The 16348-nt window shown below is 42.9% G+C and overlaps 2 protein-coding genes across 3 annotated transcripts in view; both read right to left on the bottom strand.

The window, feature by feature from the left end:
• pop7 (POP7 homolog, ribonuclease P/MRP subunit) lies at positions 1 to 2458 on the bottom strand. Its single transcript, XM_088348424.1, has 2 exons — positions 2357 to 2458; positions 1 to 2184 (listed from the first exon to the last, which is right to left on the bottom strand). Exon 2 carries the CDS (start codon positions 2167 to 2169, stop codon positions 1723 to 1725), a length of 447 nt encoding a protein of 148 aa, XP_088204550.1. The 5' UTR covers positions 2170 to 2184; positions 2357 to 2458; the 3' UTR covers positions 1 to 1722.
• Positions 2459 to 3977: 1519 nt separating this feature from the next.
• The window catches only part of nlgn2a (neuroligin 2a), a 135866-nt gene continuing 123495 nt past the window's right edge, over positions 3978 to 16348 (bottom strand). For both annotated transcript variants that reach the window (XM_088348564.1, XM_088348565.1), the window contains 5 exons: positions 12223 to 12408; positions 10328 to 10593; positions 10102 to 10255; positions 8670 to 9036; positions 3978 to 7926 (listed from right to left, as the gene is read on the bottom strand). In XM_088348564.1, coding sequence (XP_088204690.1) covers positions 7098 to 7926; positions 8670 to 9036; positions 10102 to 10255; positions 10328 to 10593; positions 12223 to 12408 — 1802 coding nt within the window. In that variant the 3' untranslated portion in view covers positions 3978 to 7097. The remainder of the gene's footprint in view (positions 7927 to 8669; positions 9037 to 10101; positions 10256 to 10327; positions 10594 to 12222; positions 12409 to 16348) is intronic.

The following is a 16348-nucleotide window of genomic DNA, read 5'->3' as shown; positions in this document are numbered from 1 at the left end:
TTGCTGTTATACCTCACTTTATTACAGATTTACAGAAAACACTTCCACTGACCAATGTTTAGGACTTGATGAAAACGCAAGATTATGTGTAAACTACTGCCACCACGTGGGCACTCATTATAATAACAAGTAGAGTATTTCCCGGACTATAAAGCGCACCCAAAAATCCGAATTTGGCCAGAAATTGGAAAATTCTCCTTATAATCCGGTGCACCTTATACATACACCACAGAATAAAGTGGTTTGGATCGAAAAGGCATCTAGAATTATTGGGATGGGTAGCCATACACAATTTTACATACAAGATTTACTGCATATTGCTGACCTAAATTGCAAAACCTATGCAACAGGAATCAAACCTGATATTTTAAACAGCCTCTCCATTTCTTCACCACCGAATGTTCTGAAAACAAAACACTGCACAAGCTCTTTTATATTCATATACATAACAAACTAATAGGTTATTGACGCACAGGTGAAGAAGTGGAGAGATTGTTTAACCTATCAGAATGCACTATGCAAATCAGTGTTGTTGGCACTGCAAGTAAAAAGTGTGATAACTGGAAGAACTTTTCATATTTCACCCATTCCACGGGTGGCCTAATGATAAAGTGTTGACGTTCTACACAGGTTCGATTCCCATTGCATACAATGTTTTGCGATTATGGTCAGTGACACTTATCAAATTATTGCATTGATATATACTGTAAGTATATATGGAGCCCAATGATTATACACACAAGTAGCGGTCACTGTAGTCTCAATTCCATGCACCATATGGTCTGGTACGCCTTATGTATAAAAAATATGACACAATACTATTTTTGGAGGGAGGGGGGGTGTGCCTTAAATTAAGATGCACCTTAAAGTGCAGAAAATTAGGTAGTTCAAAATTAAAGATTTCCCCATTGATATGGCAAAGACCCAACAAATACCATCCTACTATCACTGGCGAATCTTCTACGGGGGAACGGGGACGCCTGTGATCCGATTGGACACCTCATGTGCCCCCCCCAAAAAAAAATTCAGTTAAAAATTTAGTTCCCCTACACAATTTCCTTGTTCGACAGCACTTAAATTCACGGTAAGAAGACGGCATGCAAAGAGTTATGAAAATAAGAAAAATACAAATAAAAGCGAGAGGTTGGTAAGCCGCTTTTCTTCTTTTTCTGATAACTTTTCGGTGGCCCCACCAAAATATCAGTTGTACCCAGGGTTGGGTAGGGTTACTTTAACTGGATTACTTTCAATTACTTTTGGATTACTCCAATACCAAATATGCTAATAAAAGACAAAAGAAACTAAATATGAATAAAATGACTAAATTTTGTCCAGGCTTGGGGAGTAACAGAATACATGGAACGGCAAAAATGATATTGGCAATCTGTTTGGATTTATTTTCATTTTGTTTCTGTCGCATTTTATGTTAGTTTTGCTGGAGATCAAAGCCAGGAGAGAAAGCTTACCAGGTGTTGTGAGTCATTTTATTCATTTTTAGTTTCTTTTGTCTTTTATTAGCATATTTGGTATTGGAGTAATCCAAAAGTAATTGAAAGTAATCCAGTTAAAGTAACCCTACCCAACCCTGGTTGTACCCCCTTGAGTTCCCTCACTTAAACTAATCAGGATCCGCCCCTGGCTACTACACAATTCAATACTACAAAATAAATTACAATGCATGCATGAAGGATGCTAAAAATATAAAATCTTCCAGCTGTTTCACTAGGGTTTGGGGTAAAAAATCTTAATGTGGATAGCAGAGTTGTTGCGCGTTCGGGTCATGGGCTCCGCGGCCTCGTCGGGGTCTTCAGGCTCCAGGTCGTCCACCAGCTCCACCGTGGAGGTATTAGCCGCAAGCTGCAGCGCCCCCTGGCTGCTTGCCTGCAGCTGCAGCGCGATGTTGATAGCACGATTGATAGCCAGGCCGAGGCCGTGCACGAAAATCTCGCGATGGCCGCTACCCCCGTCTAGTAGCTTCTGGCAGCGGGCGAGTTGCGCCCGGAAGTCCGTCTTCATGTTCACGTACACGTCGTTTCGCCTCTTGGGGAGTTTTCGAGGGAGGCGCTTCCGCAGCGTGTACTCCACCGGGTCGATGTCGACCGGGCAGGGGCTGTCGGATGCGACCGAGGGGAGGGACGACATTCCCGGCTTGCGAGGTTCGCCGCTCATATCCCCCCAGAAATGCTGCATCGGAACAAAGATTGAATCGCCTCTGGACTATACAACCTCCATTTTACGTCAGTCGCGCGAATGCAAGCTCATTTTAGACAGCGAAAGGAGGCCAGCCATCAAAGAGAAATTACTCAAACCAATAGTTTTGCAATTAAAGTGAAAATCTAATAACGAAAAATCTTACCTCCGACTGAAAACTGGAGAATAAATTCGCCGTTGCTTAGCACAGCCACAGTAGAATGTTTGGGTAGGTTCTGGCTGTGACCCGGAAGTGCACTGTAACCGGAAGTCGAGAAAATAAAAGCGCAAACGACTTTAGAAAACTATTTTTTTAGTATTCTGTATTTTTCTCTTGATATTTTCTTTTTAATCGTGTTGTAAAAAACATCACATCATAAAATGAACAAATTTCCTGAAAAGAAAATAAGGGGATGGCAGGTTGAAACCTAAACACATTTGTCTTTTTTTTCTATCGATCACAGAAACAAATGATCACATCGTACATCATTCTAACAATCATTTAACAATCAATATACAAAATGATCACATTGTTTGATTGACAATATACATTATTCTACAATTTCTGAGATTTTTTCCCCTTAAAACATGCGAGAAATAAACAATTTCTCGTGATAATTTTGAAATTGGATTGGACATGTACCAAGAGGAATTTACAAAGGATATCTTATTCTCAATATAGCTAAATTCCCATTTACGGGTAGAAAAATATCTTTCGTCGCCTTTCAATGTGACGTAAAATACATTTACTGTAGTCAAAAAAACGTTCCGACAACCAGAAGGCCCTTAAAACTAATACTAATTGTAAAATAATATTTTATTTATTTCTATTTTCTTTGAATCTTGATTTTTTTTGGTACCGTTTCGTTACAATGTTAACATAACATTGTTGTGGATTTTTTTGTACGGAAGTGTATATAATTTTGTTCAATAAAGCATTTTTTTTTCAAAATGTCCGTATATGACCTGGTATGTTTATTTCTATTTCTTGTAATTTTGATTATCTGTACAGTTTTTGTTTTATTTCCAAGTAACATTGCTTTGGAATATTTGTATGGAAGTTTGCATGCGTTCTGTTCAATAAAACATTAACCAAATTACTCGTACGGTATATCAGTTACACAATATTTATCACATCACACCCCTTTCACCCCAGCATTTGTGCATCAATTAACCATCCAATTGAGTTTGGCTACGTCAGCTTTTTCATAAAAAGACTTTCCCGAAAATAAATACTGACCCTTCTGTGAGCAAAAGAGGTCTACAGTACTTGCAATATCTAGCGCCATCTGGTGGTCTGCTGTCAGACGGTTGTAAAGAAAGGATTTTCTTTTTTCAAAATAACAAAATATTTGGAAAGCTGTATTTTTGATTATTATTACGAATCATCCATCCATTATCTGCACCACTCAATCCTCAGTAGGGTCGCAGGAGTGCTAGAGCCCATCCCAGCTATCTTCAGGAAGTGGGAAGGGGAAACCTTGAACTGGTTGCCAGACAGTTGCAGGGCACACAGAGACAGACAACTCACTTGCTCATTCATACCCTGGGACAATTTGGACCAGCCAATTAACCTGCAAGTTTTTGGGATGCGGGAGGAGAACCGGAGTGCCCGGAGGAAACCCATACAATCTTGGGGAGAACATGCAAACTCCACACAGGAAGGTTTGCTTTCATGACCTCAGAACTGTGCCGCACACGTTCTAACCACTGCGCTGCCGTGCTGCCTCTATTATAATTATTATTAAGGAAAAGCAGCCTTAATAAAGACACAAGCTACACACACATTTGGCTATGAATGTCTTTATTGTTGCCCAGATCAGTATCACAGCATACAGTGGATAATAACTTCTAAACTCAACAGAAATATCACCACCTTTATTTTTTTCCTCTACGTTTTTAGCACCTTTTTTTCTTTTAATAATGCCACTTTTATACCAAATTTATTCTCAAATCATGTGTTTAAAAAATGAGTAAAAGGGGGGTGGGTAAGTTGACAACAGGTGCATCTTTGCATTGAAATCCAAGCATGAATTTTAGGTGCATGCGTATTTGAAGTTGTGTGCTTGCATGTGCCATAACCTTCTTTGACTTCAGTAAAAATACAACAAGGGCAACACAGTGTGCGGGCATTGTAGTAATAACTGTAAGATTTTATTCTCGTGTGTTTGTGCGAGAGGCATTTCATGGTATTAAAGCCCTCATGTTGGACACACGTTAAAGTGGCTTCATGTAAACACGGTTACATGTAAAGTGAGCTTGTCGAGGGCCTACTCCCTTCAACTTTCGTATTGTGGCGCATACAAGCAATGGTTTATTTTGACAGTGTACACAAATTTCCATGGACTTGCCGCATCATACCTTTCCGATTTAATTTCCCCCCTATGTTCCTGCTCGGAGCCTCCACTCAGAAAACGCTGGTCTACTCGTGATCCCAAGAACCAAGAAGAAATCTAGGCTTGAAACACACTTACATAATAGCTATATAATAGCTTTTGAATGATGTTGACCTAATACTCTTGTTTTCTTTTGCCTGAGGGAGAAAGATACGCCTGGTGGTTGCATGGTGCATTCATTTTGAGCCATCGTACTGGCACTTAGACCTGATGTACGCCATCATATAGAATCTTCTGGATCGGTCATGATTTTGGAACAGGAATCCGTCAGCCGGACATTCTATTTTTACCTACAGCATATATCATGTTGATGTTTTCTATGTATTGTATGTCGATGACCCTGGTCATCCTGGAAGTGGGTATACTTCATGTGAGGCCCTCTCTGAATGCTTCATTTTCCTCATGCTGCGGTTTCTGAGTTTTTCTTGCCCTCATGTAGAATTTAAATTAGACAAAGCTGTAATGGTATTCTGTAGTCTGTACAGCCCTTTGAGAGTTCTTGTGATCAAGGGCTATACTAATAAACACAACTTGACTGCTTTCACATCTTTGCGTCACTGAGCATGCCATGTAAGAAGAGTGATAACGTGATGGCGCAGACTATCTGATTGTATGAAACCATTTTTGGGGGAGGGGGTGAAAGGGAGATGGGGGAATTTGAAGTAGCATTTATTTGCAAAAAGGAACAATATAATTTTGCTACAGTGTCTGGATGCTACAGAATGTCTTTGTGGTCAAAAGTAGGAAAATAAAATCAGTGCGGTAGCTCTTTTTTGCAAACTGCACCTGTTGTCTGGGGTTTTCAGAAAAAAGAATGGGCCTTTTGTTCATTCACTCAAAAAATAAAAATAAGGAACGTTTTCAAGAAACTTAATATTTACAAATATTTTATCTGTATGATCCTTACATTTAAAAATGTACACTTTTGATTTGTTTGCAGGTTTATTGTGTGTATGTGTCTGTGGAAGTTCTTCAGTCATCCCACAACCTCTTCCAACGGCAGTTTATAAAATCGACATGAAAGAAGAACAGCCCGATGCACAGAGCTTGCGGCGTTCGACTTTTCAGGTAGTGTCACCCACAAAACCCCCCACCCCTTTTCCCCAAAACATGGATCAAATCCTCCATAGGAAGGTATAGCAAAGGTTTCATCTTGGCAAACAGAGACATTACAAAGCTGGCCATGCCCTTAAATGTCAGCTCAGGGTACCCCTTTGTGATTTAAGGCTTTTTCCAAAGTCTCTTTTCTCATAGACTTGACAGAGCTCCACCACAAAAGCTGTTTTTTTTTGTCTTGTACATTGTGCACGTGTCTCTAGTTGCAAAATGCTGAGATTGAGGGGTCAGTGAGGCTTTGGCGACAGCCTCAAATCCAGCTCCGAATTCCAACTTTAAGCCTCTTTCGTGGATCCGAATACAACGAAGAAGAAATCAAAACGAGTCTATAAGCTAGCACACGAGCGACGACAGCACTGGTGATCAAAAACGGGGAAAACGGGCACAATCAGGGACAGGAAGGGTACCCTGACTCCCAGCAGGCCAACACACCTGTGTGCTTATAGAAATCCAAGAGTCGAGTGTTGATGAAAACGCACAAAAAGATCAACTGACAAGATAATACGCACGCTCTTTGGGTTGGACCGGGCACAATCGATGGAGAGAATCATGAGCCACAAGTACAGCCATGGTACGGATGAAAGCGCGGCATAGACGGCCTGACAGCCAAAATATCCACATGAGAAATTATGCTTTTGTCAGTTTGAAGGAAAAAAAAGTGTTGCGGCCGTCATTACACCCATGCCCACCCAATGAGCCTCATCGGAAAACAATTCATGCATAGATCCCCTACGATAAAACACTCAATGATAGACTTTCTTCTTTGTACACATATACAACTATATATATATTTTTATATATACTTTATATTTATATTTTCAACTCAAAAAAATGCAGTTGCACATACTAAACAACAACAGAATCAGAGACGAGCAGTGAAAAGAAAGCAAAGCACAATCGAGGGCCAGTTTGGCACTTTGTCATGAGAGCATGTTTGTTAGTTGACAATAAATATTTTCTCTAGGATTTTTGCCCTTCATGAGAACGCAAACATGAACTTGGCACCGAGAATGCTGGTTGAATGAAAGTACGAGATACCTTTCATAGCTGACCCTCACTCCCTTTACAAACACTAGATAAAGGGGATGGAAAAAAGCAGGTCAGGGTGTAGAAAATAGAAACACACAAAAGGGATGAAACATAATATTTAGAATTGTCCTCCACCACAAAAACAGTTAGAGTTCGCTTTAAGAAATGATGAGAAGATGCTAGGAAAGACATCCTGATGCTTCCTGAAGCTGGGTTGACACGCCGCCCGCTGGTTCGCCCGGTATCTCACAATGGAGGCGTTGGTGATTTTCCCAGAGGGTCACCATACCATAAGTCCAGAGTTTGCTGAAACAAAGCCAGTCTTCATGGTCTTTAGGTGGTGCTGCAGGGTTAGCCTAGCCTCCACTATACGCGGGTGGTTGAGTGGGGGTGGGGCAAAGTGTTGTTGTGGCCTGTGGTGGGGAAGGTGTTGAAGGCATGGAGGGGCTGCATGCTCGTGATAGTGCTAGGGATCATGGTGATGGTGTTGGGCGTCATCAGAGGCACATCGTCTGGGGCCCGGCGCAGCGCCAGCGTATAGTCGGGTGGGCAGGCGGGGCGCAGGATGTCGTGGGGCCGCAGAGGCTCCATATCGTGGTGGGCGTCGTGCTCCGAGTGCTTCATCTGTAGGGACATGATCTCCTCTTCCTGACTATGGGCCAGGTCATTGGCGGGGCCACCTCGCTGAGGGGACAGCCGGTGACGTCGCATCTCGTGCCGCTTGTCGCGCTTGTAGTAGAGGGCGGCAAAGGCCAGGATGTTGAGGAAGAGTAGCGAGGCGCCCACTGCCACCGTCACACTAAGCTCTGTAGAGTAGTCGCGGGTGTCGCCAGGGAAAAGGACAGGAGGCGGGCGTTCTGAACTGTCGGGCTCAGAGTCGTAAGAGAAGGTAGGGTAGGGGCGGTGTGTGGTGCGCGTGCCTGTAGTCCTGGTCCTGGGGGTGCCGGAGCCAGGTCCGGGGGGTGAGCGGGTTGTGGTGGAAAATAGCTCATCGTGGAGATTATGGAGATGGGGGACCAGCTCCAACCAGAAAGCTACCTTGTTAGCCCTGTAGTTGTCTCTGACGCGAGGTTTCAAGCCAATGTGGAGGTACTGCTTGTCCTTGGAGTTGAACTTGGTCCATATGACTTCTTCAAAGCGGTTTGGCTTGGTGTGGATAAATTTTGTGTCCTGCGGGACGGGCAAGTTGGGGTCCCTAGCAAAGGACCAATGAGACAGTTAGGGTTGCTTCTCTAAACTTTGTTAATCCATGAGTACCGTATTTTCCAGACTGTAAAATGCACCCAAAATTCCCAAATTGGCTAAAAACTTTAACCTAAGCCTTATATTCCGGTGCGCTTTAAATGCAGACAGAATTGGGAATGTGTTACCATATTCCTGCACTTAGGGATGAGTTGATATATTTTATCACTGACCACAATTGCATAACAATGGTGGAAACAGGGATCAAACCGGATAGCAATAATGAGATCACCAAATCCTGACCACCAGTCGAAGGGCATGGATGGTTGTCAACAATTGTATAACATTGGAAAGAACGGGAATCGAATCCGGATCAAAATGATGAGATAACACCTTGTGCTATTTCATATGACGTCTGTATCCCTAGTGTTGTAGTGGTTGGGATATGGCACGCTCCCCGCCGTGATTCAGGTTCAATTCCCGTTGCCTCCAATGTCATGCAATTGTGATCAATGATATATTGCAACTGATCAATGGAATCTGATCAGGGAACTAATCAATGATGAATATGAATCAATAAGGTACTTTTTTTCCCAGATTTTTGGGAAACCCTTGCACTTACTGTAGTTTTAAACCCATGTGCCTTATACATGAAAACAAATTATTACAAAAGACTCCTAATAGTGCGGAAAATACATTAAATTCAAAAGTAATGCTTCAAAGAAGGTATCGGAATTCAAACCCTAAAATTCTTACCCAGTTTTGGCAAAGTTGGTCCAGTAGGTCATGACAACAGCGCTGAGCATCACATCGTTCTTGGAGAAGTTGCATGGGAAGAGGTCAGTGGCTCCGATCATGGGTACGCCGAAAACGTACGGTATCTCATCCCCGTGGGCGGCGTCAGCCCACTCAGGCCGTGTCTCTGTCTGGCAGTGGTGGTAGAATGTGTAAAAGTAAACAGGGGACTGGAACTCGGCATGAAGTTTGGCAGTGGCCACTGCCGGGGCCACCCACTGGTGGTCTGTAAAAAGCGCTAGCAGGGTCTTGCGCCGCATGTCACCATTGTCTCTGTCTGCCCAGTCTGTGTACATAAACTTAATAGTCTCCCTCAGGATGTCTTTACCTAGAGAAAAAGAATGAAAGATCAGCTGAGTTCAATCATCAGCCAATTAATCTGTTTTAGCATCATTTACACAACAATAACGCTCTTAAGGGAAAAATATACAAAAGGTTAAAAAAGGAGTGACAGATTGCGTGACCGTATCCTAACGGGTTCGTTGCTTAGTGGGAGGCTTGTTCTCTGTTGGATAAGACGGTGGTGAAATTAGAAGATAGAGGAAGACGGCACAAGGACCCACAGAGCCTAAAAGGCCAAGGCATGGACCCACCATGGTGAAAGATAATCCTCAAGAGAGGAAAGTTTCTTTGTATTACAGCTTGAGTCACTTGCGAGATTCAGGTGTGGTATGTTTTTTCCTCACACAATTGTGTTATAAGGTGCTGCAAAACCCACAATGCATCAAAGACCAAAGCCTGTGCCCACCATTGTGGAAGAAAATCATCATGACAAGCTATTCTTCTAATAGCAAGACTAAATAAATGAGTACTTTAGACACATTCAACTTCTACTGCCCAATGTTGGTGTGAAATCTCACTTTGTTTAAAGAAAATCAAGGACCAATTCACAGACCCACCAGAGTTGAAGACAATCCTCATGACAGATACTTGAATAAAATCAAGATAGACTGGAGTAGTTTTATCAATTAAATTCACTTTGTTGACTCCACTGAAGTTTAATTGACCCAGTCGGGAGTTTCACTCATTTCCCTCACAAAATGTTAGTATGAGATATCAAAGACCTCGCAGTCCAATGGATAAAGCAAAGACCCACATCTAAATGTAATCAGTATCTTCTTTGGATGCTAAACCACTTAAGTCGACTTGTCACTTGAGTTACATTAATCGCCACTATGTTGACATGACGTCTCAGTTCCTGAAGAGAGTCAACGACCAGTGCACAGACCCCACCCCCAGTTTAAAAAATGGCTATGATAGGATATGATCTGTTTAAAATACCCAAAAACTTTAATAGTTTTAGTGCTAAAGTGTGTAAAATTCCCTTTTGTCTCAGAGTTTCTCTACATTTGAGGTTTTGTTATATGATGTTGTAAAATAATATTTTCTTTACCCTCCGGGTATCCGTAGAGGTTGTCAACAAAATTGGAGATGGTGTAGTCGAAGGCTGCAGCTGAGATGCCGTCGTTGTCCTCACTGTCGTCGACGAACTTTAGCCCTTCTCCTTGATTGACGCCAATCAGCATGTCGTAGTTGAGGAACTCCCCCTAGACAAGGAATACAGGAGAGAAACAATCAGCGCCGGACTTGGCAACACACACCCTACTTCTGGTCAGTACCTGCTGCATTAGAATCTCGGGATCGTCAGGCACCACGTCCCCATCCACCACCGGCCCAAAAGCGATGTGGTAGCGAGCCGGCTGAATGTCCTGGTCCACAAGCTCCCTGAAGTTCTTGCGTCTCAGGCAGTCTACCAGATCGGCTGTCTCACTGTAAGTGCAGCCCACCTTGCGAGCCAGAATTTTGGTGTACTTCAGGGGCTGGTAGTTAACGGACCAGCTGGAGATGGCTGTTCCGCTTTGGGCAATGGCCCTGTGGAACAAGCCTGGGAGGAACAGAGGCCCCAAATATTGTGGACTTGACTACCATATTGAGCAGGGTTATACAGACAGTTGTATTTCTTTTACAATCTCCTCAATAGCAGACAGATGGAGCCTTACATGTAGCATAACGTACGGGATGCTAACGAGAGCATTTTGAATTCGGTGGTTTCCTTCCTCTTTTGTAAGTCTGTCTTACTCGAGTTCTGTCACTCCGGCTGCCCAAGTGGCTCATTAGGGGGTCTGCCTGCATCACTCGTTTCCTTAACACTCTCTTTTCCTTCTACGTCTGCCCGCCTCACCACGTCTGAGTACCGAACGCTAAATTATTAAGCCTGGCTGCAAAGCCCTCGTTTCCCTCAGAAATCAATTACTGTACACTGAGCGCCAAGTACGAAGGTAGTTTGAGATGGAAGCCTTTCTCCTAGACAGCTTTCTTTGCAACTCGCCTTCCTTTGTTTTGGCTACCACACCAGCTTTTATCCTTACTCACTCCCCTTCTTTTGGTTCCCGATAGTACGGGGGCAAGATAGCAGAATTTTGACGGACTCCTTACCTCCAAGCCTGGCGGAGAAAACTGGGGTGTTACAGACACAAAGCACAGAAAAGGGGCCCATGCTGATGATGGAGACGAGGACGATGACGATGATGACATGAAGAAGACGTTTGTTTTAAATTTTTTTAGGAGAAAGGAGGCAGCAAACAGAGACAATGGGTTATTACATGTTAGCATTCAACTACGACAAGACGGGGCTCTCAGATAAATCAAAAACCGATACTGTTGCAATCTAGTGACTCCAAACCACAACTACACAGAACACTAAATGCAATATTTAAGCCTTTTTTGTTACAATTCATTTAAGATTTGTTAATTGTTCTTAGCACTACAAGCGCTTGGAAAACAACTGCTTGATTGTTCAGTCAGAGATGCCCTGAGATAAAAATTTAGCATACAATAAATTCAACTGGAATTCGAAGCTCTTGTCTGGCAGGGGATTGTTCTGCCTCGATCTTCACAGTAAAGCTTCGCTCCTCTCATCTGTATGGCACTAATAACGGGTCTATGCCGAGGACAAAAATATTTCCTTGACGCCTCTTTTTTAAAGAATTGCTCACAAATGTGGCTCATTGTTGAAACATTGCAAGTCATTTGTTACTCATAACTCAAAGCTCCTGAACTGTATTTGTTCTTGTAATGGGCGCTGGTTTTATGAAGCCATTAGCCTAGCATGGAATTGGCAGGAGAGAAATAGACATAAGCAAGTATGATGAGCCATGCAGGTGCTAGTTTAATTCATTTGTAGCTGCATTTTGACATTTTGACAAATGAAAGCATAATGAGTGAATTTTCGACTGCAGGTCATAGCTTATAACTGACTCAAGAACAAAGCTATGACACACGGCGCCTGTGGTACACATGTCTAAGTCGCTAATGTGGAGAGGGAGGTAAGATGGATGCGAGCTTTTTTTTTTGGTGGAACCAAATGCAACGGACCATTAATCGAAGCGAGGGCCAGGTAATATGTGTTAATGGCTCTCGTCACTTCACTGGATCAAACATGGCCGCCGAATTCATCACGATTGGCTTAACTTTTTTTTTCTCGCGGACAAAAGCAGTCAAAAAGCAATTTTACCCTCCGAGTGGTGTGAGAGGATGAGGAGGTTGACGCACGATCCCCCGGCTCCCGAGCCAAAAATGGTGATTCTCTCTGGGTCCCCGCCGAAGTGACCGATGTTCTCGTTGAGCCAGCGCAGCGCCTGAATCTGGTCCAGGAGGCCGTAATTGCCTTTTGCTGATTGGTCACCGGTGCTGAGGAAACCTGTCCGTCGACAGAGACAATGTAGTGTGACAAAAAGCCCTTTGTTATGATAACTATTATACCTTTGACTCAAATCCTGGAAGGAGTCAATGATCAAAAGTTCAATTTTCCATCAAGCTTTATGAGTGATCACTGGTGTTAATATTCTTTAATCCGAAAATGTTCTTCAACCAGATTATCTTAGAGCAAAGTGTAAGGGAATTTGAGTTTTATCTCAAGACCATCTGTCCCTGACTTCAATTGCTGTCATAAAAAGACCAAGCAGAGGGAGGTGTGAATCCTTTACTCACGTCCCTGAGGCCTAACTAAAACTTCTGGCAACACACACAGGCTCTCATAAAAGAGACCATTGCAGTTTCTTGACCTATAATTTAATTCCGGTTATTAGTGGGGAACAAAAATTGCTGACTGTTCCCATTGAATCTTCAAGTAAACTGCATTTTATAGATGGATTTCCAGGGTTTGTGGCAACCTTCTCACAAAACTATTGGAATGAATACAAATGATGAAAATGATTCTCAACCGGAAGTACGACACAGTTGTTAAAACCCTGCCATTCAAAAAAACAGTCCTGTTCTGAAATTGACTCCCGGTGAGTTTAACGACCAGATATAATACAAACCGGTCTTCTTACAGAGTCTCAGCAGAAAGGACGCTTCCTACATGAGATACTAACCGAAAATAAAAAGTGTGAAAGAGTGCTGACAGTTTGATTGTGAATGTGATTTGAGTGAATGTACCAAGGACGGGCTTGTGCAGATCTGAATCTGTCAAACCATCCTGACTAGGGTGTGCTGGTTCTAAGATAAATGTGTGTGCCCAGGGGCCTGGCCATCACACATTTGTGAACTCATTCGGGTCAGGTGAGGTGAACTTGTTTGAAGTACTATCTCATTAAAGTTATTTATATATGTATGAAATGACTCATATTGACTTGCAACCAGGTTGAATAATATTATCGGCGTAAACACTAACAAAAAGGCATTAACGGTTCAAAAAGGGGACGATTATTAATATGTGAGACTAATAAAGTGGACCAAGTTGCAGAATCAGTGGGAAAAGAAGACTTAATAGACAAAGTGTTCAAAGAGTTTTTGGGGACGGGTCTTTTATAAGCTTTTGGCTACAACCTGTCTTCTCTTTTTTCTTTTCAGTTGATTTGTGCACTTTTTAAAAAATTGATGTTTGTTGCAACATGATGGAAACAAAAAATAAAAAAAGAAAGAAAGACAAATAGAAATACAGCCTTCAAAGAAAATGCTCAGGCTGTCAGGAACAGAACGAAAACAGGACCCACTCGCGTTTTATTGAAGGAACGAGGAAGGGGTGCACCCACGATCCGGTGTTCGCTCTCGTACTCGGCTTGTGATTCGAACACGGAAGTTAATCTTCCGTCGCGAGTGATGGCGGTGTCAGGGACGGAAAACTGCTCGGTAGCTGGGACTGGGAGAGCAAGACGTGATCGGGGTCGGAAACGAGTCTAAGCCGGGACGGAAGAGGAGAAGTGGTCAAGATCAAAACAGGTCGTAGCGGGAGACAAACAGGAGCAAAAAAACGGGACAGGCGTGAGTCTGGGTTGAGAAAGGGCTCGCCGTGTAAAAAAAATATTCACAGACGCACTGACAAAAGGCGACAGACAGGAATGGGTTTAAATAGGGACAAGGAGCCAATCAGAGTCCGAGGCAGTTGGCGCCAAAGGAGCGTAGGTGATTCACATTAGTAATCATGACACAGGCCTCTAAATCTTTTTTTTTTCAGTTCATTTCCAGATGTTTGAATTCTAATCACTTTGCATTTTTTTCAAATAAGCGCCACTTGACAAACACAAATTTTGTCATAATCACTAGCATGGCTGGAGAAAACAACCTCAACCTACAACCCAAAGTTGTACGCACCCAGGAATTTTCACAAGATGTAGCTCTCACAAATGAGTGATTGAAATAAAACACCATGTTCCCAGTTTTTAGTGAAGAATTTGCATTTTGTCTCCTTTAAAGGTACCTTGCACAATTTTCAACCATAAAATGCGACTGTATTGTCTGTCGAATGTAAACCAGTGCCAAATGAGCACCGTGTAGCAGCAAGATGCCTGGCAAACATGGCGGCGACAAATAGGTATGGATTCCTATATCTAAAATAAATTCAAATTTCTCTGAATATTTATAAAAAATAACATTGGTATGGTTCATGTACTTTTGCCTATTATTCAAATCAATGTTTTTCACTAGAGGCACTAAATATTACACAGTGTCCCTTTTGTGTAGGGCTTGGGAGAGAAAACCTTTATTTGATCTGTCAGTCAGGATGATTTTGTATGGATTTTAAGCAATAATCATCACCCAACACATTTATTTGAAGAAAGCTTTTTTGAGAAAAAGGCCTTAGTGCAAAAAAATTCAGGCAAGATTGTCATGATTTGTGATGTGATTCACCTCTGCCCACTCATTTGGCGCCAACCGCCGCGGGTTCTGATTGGCTTCCAGTCCCGACTTAGCCCAGACCTGTCAGTCCCCTGTTGTCAGTCCGTCTGCTAGCCTCAGTGTATATATACTAGGCAAGCCTTTTCCGACCCTGACTCCCACCTGTCCCGATTTTGCTCCCTCCTGTCTCCGACTACGAAGTGTTTTGATCTTGAGCACGTCTGCTTTCCCGTCCCGGCTTAAGACCTCTTTTTGTCCCCGACTACGTCTACTCTCCGGTTCTGGCTTACGACTCCATTCTGACCCCGACCACGCCTTGCTCTCACAGTCCCGGCTACTGACCAGTTTTTCCGTCCCTGACACCACCATCGCTCGCTACGGAAGATTCACTTCCGTGTTCGGATCCCAATCCGAGTATGAGAGTGACTTGCTTCCCGCGTCCAGCGAACACCGGATCCTGGGCGCAGCCCTTCCTCTTTCCTTCAATAAAACTTGTGGTCCGCTACGCAATTGGGTCCTGTTTCCGTTCTGGTTCTGACAGAGATGAGCCAATTGAAATCAATTATAATGAAAATTAAGCTTGCATAAAATTTTACTGAAATGTCACAATTAGCTAGTTTGTAACAATTGTAGGTAGAGACTGTTTGTGATCAAGGGCCATACAAATAAGCATCTCATCTCATTAGCCGTACCGCTTATCCTCATTAGGGTCGCGGGGGGGCTGGAGCCCATCCCAGCCATCTCCGGGCAGTGGGCAGGGGACACCCTCAACTGGTTGCCAGCCAATCGCAGGGCACACAGGGACAGACAACTAATTCGCTCATTCACACCTAGGGACAATTTGGACCGGCCAATTCACCTGAAATGCATGTTTTTGTAACGTGGGAGGAAACCGGAGTGCCCGGAGGAAACCCACGCAAGCACGGAGAGAACATACAAACTCCGCACAGGAAGTCTGGAGCTGGATTTGAACCCACGCAGGAGGTTCCCATGACATGAACTGTGCCACACAAGCGCTAACCACTGCGCCGCCGTGCTGCCCTTCCAAATAAACATAACTTAACATAATATTTAGCACCAGCCTCAGGAAATTCATATTTCGCTAATACATTCCTAACATTATATTTTTTACAAATTTACGATTCAGGAAATTTTCCAAGAAAGGAAAACCAGTAAAATTTCATTTCTATCAGTTATTAATCGCGCTAGCAATTTAGCAGCTTGGGCGTTCTTCAGGGATATAAACCAAGGAGAAGCGTCGGTAGATGAAACTACTTTAAAATCCAATATCTTAAAGTTCCTCTGATGACATTTGTTTGCATAATTGCTCTTTAATATCTTCGATTGTGTCACCCCAAAAGCCGATATGTTTCTATTCATCCTGTATTGATGCCAATTAGACTGTTCATTAGGTGAGTGGTGAAAAAAAAGCCCATCAAATCTATACAGCAAAGGCCGACTACAATCACGCAAATTGATACGAAGAAACAATCGATAGAGAAGTCGTCCAATTTTACTTT

The sequence above is a fragment of the Urocampus carinirostris genome, chromosome 11 (genome assembly GCF_059441175.1).
Source record: "Urocampus carinirostris isolate Australia breed hairy pipefish chromosome 11, RoL_Ucar_1.0, whole genome shotgun sequence".
NCBI lineage: Eukaryota > Metazoa > Chordata > Actinopteri > Syngnathiformes > Syngnathidae > Urocampus > Urocampus carinirostris.
This window is presented reverse-complemented; position numbering and strand designations above follow the sequence as displayed.

Excerpts from the sequence above, each read along its gene's own strand:
- pop7 (XM_088348424.1), bottom strand. The coding sequence starts at position 2,169 with ATGAGCGGCGAACCTCGCAAGCCGGGAATGTCGTCCCTCCCCTCGGTC.